The sequence below is a fragment of the Clinocottus analis genome, unplaced genomic scaffold (assembly GCF_023055335.1).
Source record: "Clinocottus analis isolate CAN_PGR_092001 unplaced genomic scaffold, fCliAna1.0.p SCAF_18, whole genome shotgun sequence".
In the NCBI taxonomy this organism is placed as follows: Eukaryota; Metazoa; Chordata; class Actinopteri; order Perciformes; family Cottidae; genus Clinocottus; species Clinocottus analis.
In genome coordinates this window covers 1,539,372-1,549,720 of record NW_027175909.1, presented here as the reverse complement: position 1 = coordinate 1,549,720, position 10,349 = coordinate 1,539,372, and the positions used below count along the sequence as shown (strand labels likewise).

At 40.9% G+C, this 10,349-nt stretch overlaps 1 protein-coding gene across 5 annotated transcripts in view; it reads right to left on the bottom strand.

The window, feature by feature from the left end:
• Positions 1-405: 405 nt before the first annotated feature.
• The window catches only part of arhgef4 (Rho guanine nucleotide exchange factor (GEF) 4), a 99,415-nt gene continuing 89,471 nt past the window's right edge, over positions 406-10,349 (bottom strand). For 2 of the 5 annotated variants that reach the window (XM_068581247.1, XM_068581250.1), the window contains 6 exons: positions 9,953-10,185; positions 8,871-9,000; positions 8,608-8,739; positions 5,789-6,032; positions 5,298-5,375; positions 407-3,977 (listed from right to left, as the gene is read on the bottom strand). In XM_068581247.1, coding sequence (XP_068437348.1) covers positions 3,820-3,977; positions 5,298-5,375; positions 5,789-6,032; positions 8,608-8,739; positions 8,871-9,000; positions 9,953-10,185 — 975 coding nt within the window. In that variant the 3' untranslated portion in view covers positions 407-3,819. Of the gene's footprint in view, positions 3,978-5,297; positions 5,376-5,788; positions 6,033-8,607; positions 8,740-8,870; positions 9,001-9,952; positions 10,186-10,349 lie in introns of those variants that run through there. The other 3 variants (XM_068581248.1, XM_068581249.1, XR_011077744.1) reach the window with 3 other exon arrangements.

Here is a 10,349-nt window from a genome sequence, read left to right as displayed (position 1 = left end):
TAAAGGGTGCATCCTTAATTGTGGCAGGAGATTTAAAGATGTCTTTCTGAAACGTTATGAGCATGTACACTTTTAAAACATAGAGTGAACACTCTGGACATTTACCAACATTCAAGGTTATAGACTGCTTGGCAGAATACATCTTTGTGATGCTAATTCCATTTACCCACCAACTGTAAAAACTTGTTAAATCAGTTTGAAGGTAGTCTGGTTTCACTGCACATACTGGAACTTCCATTAAAGGTATAGCTGACACTTGTAAACATGTAAATGACCTAAAGGAGAAGCATTTGTGACAGGATACATCAGCAAGCACAGAGGATTTCACTCTGAAGAACATCACCACAGATGTCAGGGCCTCCACAGCATGGAGGCATGCAGGGACCCAAACCTGTGAGGATTAATCAGTCCTGGGATGTGAGGGCAGCAATTTCGTTTTAAGCACACAAATGAATCTCAATCGTAAGTTCAGTAAGGAAGACGCTTTTTATTCTCGGTTCATTCATACGCTTAGTCTCTAATGCTGCATTCACACCAAAAACGTTGCGAATTTTTGCAACTCTTTGAGTCTACTCATTTAACTTAATGTGGTGAATTCGCGTCATTGAAAAAGAACCACTAGTTCTGCTTTATACATGTTGTAGAAGTTCCACAAACGTCGGAACATAATATTATCCGTGGACACACACAACTCCAACCTGTGTTGGAATGAGTGCTGCTTCCAGCGCTACTTCAGGCAGACCAGCAGCCAGTTGAATTGAGCAACGGCAGGACGGCAGTGATGGTGGGCGGAGCATCGCAACACTGATTGGCATTCGCAACTCAGCATCACAAATATTTCAACTCGGGTGAAAAAGCAATGCGTAAAAGTCATTTTTTCGCAGTGCTTTTTCACCTTTTACTTCGCCCGTTGGAAAATTTGCTTTTTCGCAACCATTCGCGTCTGTGCATTGAATTTACATGTAATCTACTAGCGCGAATAATTCAAAACTCTTTTGGTGTGAACGCAGCATAAGTCTCACAGCGATTACTCCATCAGCTGATTGGGGCCATGTATGATGAATGAACCAACCAGTCGGAGTTGGTGCAGTTTCTGTAAGCCAATCACAGTGTTGTAAGCCAAACACAACTTTTAAATTGTTTCTCCTCTCTGCTTGCTGTCAGTTGCCATTTCAGCACAAACCGATGTGACCCTCCTCCACCTCAGGCTCCTCCAGTCAGTATTCAGTCCTGCTCATCATTCGTCATTGCGTTACAGCAACTCCATCCTTCACCTACAATGTCTGGACTCCAGGGGGATCCTGCTGTTGCAGATGTCCAAAGACTTTGCACTATTCAAATATATGCTATTGTAATAAATTATTGTTAAGCTCTGAAACAAAACTCGGATCATGTCATGTCACGCTACACAACAACTGAATGGGCAACTACAATCGTAATCAAACCTCAGAATTTGAATCAAACATTCTAATAATAATAATTCAAACTTTTATAGCACTTTTCTATTTACACAAAGACGCTTTACACAAAGACGCTTTACATTGGGGACAAGAGACAGTGACAAACGTAACAAAACAAAAAAGACAAAGCAAACAAAAACAAACAAGCAGAACATTTTTGGGAACAAAAAAAAAGAAAACTGGGGAAGCTGTGTGATTTATAGTGGACGATAGGCTCAGGGGTTTCGCAGGTGAAGACTGGAAGAGGTGGGTATCCTGTATTTTACTGGGAGCCAGTGGAGGTTGTGTAGGACCAGGGTAATATGTTCATAGCAGCGGGTGGAGGTGAGCAGTTGGGTGGCAGAGTTTTGGACATATTGAAGTTTATTGAGGCTTTTGTCAGTTGAGTCGTAGAGGTTGCTGTAGTCAAGTCTGGAAACATTGTTTTAGTTTAAGAGTGCATTATATTTAGAATAGTCTCAGCACTTTATATTTCCATCACTCAGCCCTTCCCGACGGGGAACTGCTCTGAAAGTGAAACGTATCGATGTATTTCTTCAAACTCCATCTACTGAAGGTAATACACTGACAACGGATAAGTACCTCATTTAAGGGGTTGAATGACTCCGGGACTGTCCCTTTAATGCTTGAAACTCCAGTTTGCATCTTATCACAGACTGAAATCAGCAGCAATCATCAACAGCACAATGTTTCCCCACACTTCTACCATGTGCAGATATTGTACAGAGTAATTATTTAAAAAAACATTGGTCTCGGCTGTAAAAAGAAAGCCACAGACGTTAAAGAATGTCTGCATAATCTGAACTGTCAACAAAAGCAGACTTGGTGTTCAGTGTGATGAATTACATTTCAAGAGTCCACCAATTGACTGTAAGCACATTAAAAAAAAATAGAGGGTTTGGCTGCCTGGAAAGGAAAAATAGAAACAAATCTAAAGTTTTTTCTTTTGAAAATTGTGAGCAAAATTTTTTAGATTACAAGTTTTTAAATTTCGGGGCCTAAATTTAAGACCTCATTTGAATATCATAAGAAGCCGGTTTAACCTGCTGCCAAGCTAAAGACGTAATGTTGGCTGAGCAGAACAACACGTGTGAAATGACGTAATAATCATCGCAACTGACGGTCACATTTATTAGCTTAGGAATGTTTAATATTCCATGTCGTCAGAAGCTAAAACATTTGAACATAAAGGTGAAAAGAGCACATTTCACTGAATGCACTTACAGAGTGATATCACTGAGCTGCACTGATCTGAAATTAGATTATACTGGAGACCAGGAACACAGAGCAGGAATACTGGCTATAATAGATAAAAGAACGTCAGTTTGTGATGCTGTCAGCCTCATAGCACATGAAACCTCAGTTCCTGAATCTAGTTAAATATAGCAGGGTTTTTCAGAGATAAAAAAATATTTTTCACAGTATTTTTTCATCACATCCATGCATGCCATCCATGGCACACTTCAAATGGCACTTAAAAAAAGAAAAGAAAAAGAAAGAACAGGTTGTTTACTTTCATTGACATAGTAGACGGAGTCGAGGATCAGACTCGAGGAATGTGTTGCCAGTGTTTGTGGGTTGCTGCTGTCTGTTTGAATAAAATGCTCCTAATCTGTGATGAGTCAAATTTCCTTCTTGTATTTGATGACATGTATCAAGTGTTTACACAATACCATAAATGCGACAGAGACATACAGAACCTAATCCTGAAGGATGGACTTCACAAAACAATTAAATTCCCAGCGGAAAAAAAAATCCTGATTATATATTTGCACAGAGAACAGAACAAGAAACCCCCTCGCAATTGTCCCTTTTTTTTTATAAACGAACACAAAACAAACAAAACTAAATTGCCTGGCACTGTAATCCCCTTGGCATCTGTGAAATCATAAAACATTTCAACAGTGGAAATAAATGATACAACTTTGTAGACAGCCAACGTCTTCACAGAGGCAGCACAATCAGGAGTCCTGCACTCATTCACAGCAGCAGTATCAATACCAATCTGCACTTGGTTGGGGTGTAGTAGTAGTAGTAGTAGTAGTAGTAGTAGTAGTAGTAGTAGTAGTAGTAGTACTAGTAGGAAGTTAAGCAACAGTCCACTCTCCCTATTTGACTCAGGAGACCATTCTTAAGTCTGATCGTTAACCAACCTATAAAGTGCTTTCTCAAAATGATCTCCTCGATAATCATCCTCATCTATACAATAAATCGGTATTTCAATTAGGGCAATGTTACAAGTAGGAAAGAAAAGAGATTATTAAAAAGGGTCTATCAGGCACGAGCAGAGAGCTCTTCTCTTTCTTTTCCTCTATTCCGTCTCTGCACAGCTTTGCTTTTCCTTTCTGGTTCATTTTCTTTACTTCTTGAATGGTGTCAATCTGCCAATGTTATGCCAGAAGGTGGAAGTTTTGCGCTTAGGCTCAGCCAGCATGAAGACTTGCTGCTGGGGCAAAGCAGTGGGGAGAGATGGGTGCTTCTGTCGCAGAAGGAAGTCGTAGTAGGGTCTGGTCACTGCTGAGGATGAGATGAAGAGAAAATAGCATTACATTTAGCATTCTTGTGAAAAAAAGCATCAGTAAGCATACATTTGTTGTAAATTCCAGACATGTATTTTAAGTGTTTCAGAGTGAAGAATAAAGTGCATTCTAAAATAGAAGTAGGTATCAGTTGTCAGTTGGTATTGAGCAGGGCAGAAATGACTTGTACGATACTTACATTCTGCTTACCTGTCTATGTACATGCCTAACTAACTGTGGACCTATGTACCTGTCTTTACCTGTCTTGACTTTCTCGCCAGATTTAAACTCTTTTGAAGCTTGGTCTGCAGGTTACTTTTTTATACATTGAATTGTATCTTCTCATGTCTCATCTTGTATCTTGTATGTTATTGGGTCCCATCAAATCTTGTCATATCTTCTCTTGCCTTGTTGTGTCTTGCAATGTCTTGCCATATCTTGTTGTGTCTTGTCGTAACTTGTTGTATCTTATCTTGTCTTGCTTTATGTATCTTGTTGTGTCTTGTTGGATGTTGTCGTATTTTGTCTTGTTTTTGTCGTGTCTTTGTTGTGTCTTGTGATATCTTGTCTGTGTTGTGTCTTGTCGTATTTTGATGTGTCTCCTCGTATCTTGCCGTGACGTGTCTACTCTTATCTTGTCTTGTTGTGTGTCGTTGTATCTTGTTGTGTCTTGTCTTTGTCGTGTCTCGTCGTATCTTGTCTTTGTCGTTTCTAGTCATATCTTGATGTTTATTGTCGTATCTTGTCATGAGGTGTCTCGTTGTATCTTAATGTGTCTCGTCGTATCTTGTCTTTGTCGTGTCTTGTCGTATCGTGTCTTTGTCGTGTCTTGTCGTATCTCGTCGTATCTTCTTGTTGTGGTTTCTAGTCATATCTTGTCTTGTTGTGTCTCGTTGTATCTTATCTTGTCATGTCGATTTGTGTCTCGTCGTAGCTCGTCATGAAATGTCTCGTCTATCTTGTCTTTGTCGTGTCTCGTCTTATCTTGTCTTTGTCGTGTCTAGTTGTATCTTGGCTTTGTTGTGTCTTGTCGTATCTTGTCTTGTCGTGTCTTGTCATATCTTGTTGTGTCTCATTGTATCATGTCTTTGTCGTGTCTTGTCCATATCCTACCCTTGTGAATTAGTAGCACACTACCAACTCTCTTCTCGCCCTACATTTTTCCATGGATCAAACTTACACCCATATTTTGCCTGTCCTCCACCTCTACCTTCATTAGTAGTCGAAACGCTATTATAATTTGTACATTCCTCGACCCCCCTTTGTTAGTGAAAGGTGACCGAAGGAGTTTTATATTCCCTGAACGCTTGGTCCATACCTTTGGGCTTCCCAGCTGGATGGCTTTTGCAGGCATTTAGCATAGCCTGTTTTTTTTGGACTTCTGTCAGAGAGAATCCTGAAATCAGAAAAAACGAGTTTCACTATGAAGTCAGGGGTATATATTTAGCCCAGTATCATCAGTGATCTGTAGATCATATAACACCCTCCCGTACACTTAACCTATGAAGCTTTCTAAATAAGTTAATCTTTCATTTTGTTTGTTGACAAAAGGTGAACCCAACAGACTTTCCATCTTCTCGATATAATTCAAAAAGGCCTGACTGACATTCTGTTCTACTGTTTGGGTCAGCATCATATGCAATCCTTCCTGAGCCACCACAAAGTGAGAAGGTTAAGGTAAAGTACATAGATCCCATGAGTGTGGCAGAAAAGGAAGTATGGCAGAGAGGTTACTAGAATATTATAGGTCTGTGTATTATTTGACAAAAAGAACTTAAAAAGTCCATGTTTACTGTGCATATATCTGACCTGTCTCAAGGTCATGCTGGACCTGAATCCTCTCGTCCGTGAAGGCTCTCAGCCAGCGTTGTTTCTGCTCTGGCTTCTTGGCACACAGGAGGTGGACTTCGTCACTAGCCAGTGCCCGCAGCTTCAAAGCATTTTTCACACTGATGTTAAAGTCATTCTCCTTGCCATCCTCTACGTCTATCACCTCCATGTAATCCATGTCCATCCGACCCTTGTAGTACAGCATGTCCCGCCGCAGGAGGTCCTACAATGATAAGGATGGCATATTAAGCCAAGAATCATTTTAAAGAGTACAACAACTAAGTAATCCACAGAACCAACAAGAGCTCACATGGATGACAGATTGATAAATGGTATGTCTCATGCCACAGGTCTGAACAAAGAAACAGATAATAAGAAGTCAGTATAGCCTAAAATCTTTGGTGAATAAAGCATGGTGGTACTGGAGAAAAGTTAGGCAACATGTTTTATTTTAAGGAAATAATCTAGTAATACACATGTTTGGAGTCATGTTCATGGTCAACTATCTTCGGGCACCAAGACCCTTGAGGGCCAGAAGTTAGTCAAATCCAGTTTTAAGTCCTTCCAATTTCCCTCCACTTTAGTGGCAAGCTTACATTTGCAATTTAGTAGGTTAATTTTAAGCTGAGTTACACAAAACCATATGAGAAGTTGTTGGAAACTGTTTGGGAAGGGGCAGGCACTTTCACAAACACACCTGACTGAATGAAGCCTTTAATGGCATTCTTTGCTCTTCTTTCAAAGAAGAAATATTCTACAGTTGTGATAGAACTGATGCTATCCTAGCATTTACGCTCATGGCTTCAGGAGCAGCCATTGTTTTCAGGATGGACCATCACCTCTGTGTGGCATCACACACACCTAAGCCCCGCCCCTTACAGCCTGTAGCTCTTTACAGGATGTGATAGGTTCGAATCCATGTGGTTCAGACACAAACCAGTGGCAGGCTGTGCATTTCCTACCTAAGCCTTCTGTCTGATATCGTATACATAAATACGTCCAGGACGGGATGCTGTTCAGCGTGCGCATTGCTTTCTCTGTGAAGAATCACAGTACAGAACCAGCTCACTGGCTGTCACCATTTAACCACCGGAGAGAGAGAAGAGAAAGGCGAGAGAGAGAGAAAGAGAGGGAGAGAGAGAGAGAGAGAGAGAGAGAGAGACATACAGAGAGAGACAGAGGTGAGATCTGATTGGATAAAGAGCTGTGGCAGAGCAGGAGGAGTGGAGCGCAGGAGGCGGACCCTCAGGCAGGGGGAGGTGATTAAGGGGAGGTACTCTCCAGTGAACGGCTGGAGGGAAGCTGCAACGAAGAGGAGGTAAACCTGTGAACTGTGTCCTCACCTCTCCCCTCTGATCTGCCCACTTTTTGTTAAAGTATTACTGTCTCTGAGTTTCCTGTTTTATTGTTGAATCTTGCCACAGAGCGTTAAAGCTGGACAAGCGAGCTGCCCAGACCAGACAGGAAGGTACAAGGAACGGACAGGAGACAGGAGTTGGTCAATGAGAAAATAAGCTAATAGGGAATAATAATTACAATTCATGTAGCATACTTGTGGAAAAAGAATTGCATTATAAAATATATATATAGATGGATAGATAGATACATATCTTATATCCATCCATCCATCCATTTTCCGCTGCTTATCCGGGGTCGGGTCGCGGTGGCAGCACACCCAGCAGACCGACCCAGGCTTCCCTCTCACCCGCAACATTTTCCAACTCGCTCTGGGGGACCCCGAGACGTTCCCAGGCCAGCCGGGAGATATAATCCCTCCAGCATGTCCTGGGTCTTCCCCGGGGCCTCTTCCCAGTTGGACGTGCCTGGAAAACCTCTAATGGGAGGCGCCCAGGAGGCATCCGGATTAGATGCCCGAACCACCTCAGCTGACTCCTTTCGATACGAAGGAGGAGGACTCCGTGGACTCACCACCCGCGGAGAGGACCATCGGGGTCGGGTGCAGTGCAGACCGGGCGGCAGGCCAGGCGGAAGACCTGGGCGAGCCGATCGCCGGCAGCATGGACATATCTTATATCTTTAAAAATAATAATAATCAATTTAAAATTACAAATTAAAGAAAGTTAATTTGTGGCTGCGAGTTAAACTAAATTTTTTCTTAAAAGAAGCAAGCTGGAGTTTTGCACAACATGACATTTCAGTACTGCTACTTATAAACTAAGACATTTTAGCACATCACTTTGGGCCTTTGAAATAATCTTTTTTTAATTATTATTATTTATCATTTATATGCAAATATTGATGTTATCAAAAACTTTAATATTTGAATCATGCATCCTTTACTGCATTTGAAATCTGCTAGTATGAATGTTAACTTTTTGTGGCTGTGGCTTAATGACTTAATATATTTTAGCTCATTTAACTTATGAGTTGGCATAGCTTCCCTTAAGTTAAATAAGCTAAAATATATTAAGTCATTAAGCCACATCCACAAAAAGTGAACTTTTGAACTTTACAACCGTTTGAACAGCTGTGTTGGTGTCATGAGTGGGCATAGCTTCCCTTGACACCAACACAGTTGTTTAAACGGGAAATGGTGCACAAGTAAAACCAGTGGAAGATGGCAAACAGACTATTCTGAATATACAATATAAGTTTTGGATTTCAAATGTTCTACCTCCATATGCCATAAATCTTCTTGGAGAAGCACGAGATGCCAGTGTCATTAAAGAAAGCTTACCATCCTACATTCTACGTCAGAGATACTACAAGTTTCCTCTCTCTGCACTATAGGATGATTTTTACTCATCAGCATAAAGTAGGGGGAAATGCCGAGGCACCTTTTTGCAGTAAACCATCTGATGATCAAAGAGGAAAAACATTCTCTGTTGACTCTTGGCCTGAGGCTGGGACAGCTTGCTCAACTCTCCTGAAAAGATCAGATCAGAGCTCCTGCTAAGGACGTCTTCTCCCTGTATGGGTCGAGAAACACAGACACAAACACACACATGCACACACAGCTGTTACTTGCTACCCGGCCCTGTTGCGTTTGTATTGAACAAAATAAAGGGACAGAACAGAACAAATATGCTTCTCGCCACACCTCCCAGTCCTCTATGGCGCTCTGCCATTGGGCAATCTTGTCAATGTTCTCAAGACGACGTTTCCTCTCATTGATCAGTCTGGCCACATTCTTCATGGCATTTAAGGCCGCCTCCACATCTTTGTAGTCCCTAATGCACAGAGAGTGACATGCAGTCGGTGTAAAAAGGTGAAGTTCAAGGATTAGTCTGGTGATATTTAATAATGAAAAGACCAAAACCAACCATGAATGTATTCTACTAATATGTATTATGTGTGTGTATCACAGCCTGATATGTCTTCTTTCCTCTGAGCTTCATTAAAAACACATCAATGAGTCGCACTGTTAATCCTTCATCACCATGAACACAAACACACACTATAGTTTATTTTCAGCAATCCCACACACTAAAATAAAATTTTAAAAAGCACAAAATGTGGATTATACCGCCACGTCAAAAAGGAGGAAATGGTGCATTTGTTGGGGACTATTTTTTTGTGGCCGATTAATCCACATTTTGTGTTTTTTATTTTATTTTTAGTGGTAGCAGGAAATGGTCCCCAATAAATGCACCATTTCCTCCTTTTTGAGAATGGGTCTAAAGACCTGAGCCCTAAAACTAAAATGAAACTATTTTCTTTTCAAGTCCTCAGAAAAAAAGAAAGTCAAAAGTAGAGTATGGAAGTCTGAAAGTATTCAGAAACTTTTGGTGTTTTCATGGAATATGTTGATAATAAGAAAACATAAAATAACGGCAGCTCCATGCTTTAATCGGATACTGTAATTTATGAAAACAGAATCTGAAGCAACACAAACATGTACTGCAATGCAAAAAGATACTTTGTAAAAAATACAGCCAGCCCACAGAGCTTGTTTTAAGATTTTGGTGTGAAACTATGGTGTCCTATGTAAAAAATGATGGTTATTAATCAATGCTATGCATACATCTGCCATAAAACCATGAACACGTCAACTTTCCGAATAATTTTTAGAATAACTGTCCCTTATCTGTGCAAAACATCTTGAATCTTGAATACATCTGTCCACCTTCATGCCCTTATATAATCTTTCCCTGCAGGAACACATAAGGAGTTTGCCGTCACCTGTGCTGTGGGTTGGTGTATTTCAGCAGCTCAGCCAGCTGCAGCGGGTACTTGCAGATCTTCTGAACTGGAGTTAGCAGGAAACCATCCAAGGAAATGTCAATCATCTTCTGGAGGAGTCGACAGGCTTCGAAGAAGAACACATACTTGTTGACCTTCACCAGCTTGGAGAGCTGGATGCAAGCGTTGGGGTGGTTGTTGCAATACTCTGAATAAATCTGGAAATCTGTTTGCTACACAGAAAGAGCAGCAAGAGAATGGGTTAGAAACAGGTACAATATTCGGTACACATTAAAAAGGTATGTACTCACATTTCTGTAAAAAGGTTGTTCACAAACTATTCAATTATTAGTTTGATGGTCGAACGAGATGTGATAATGTGGCAATGTGAAGTGGA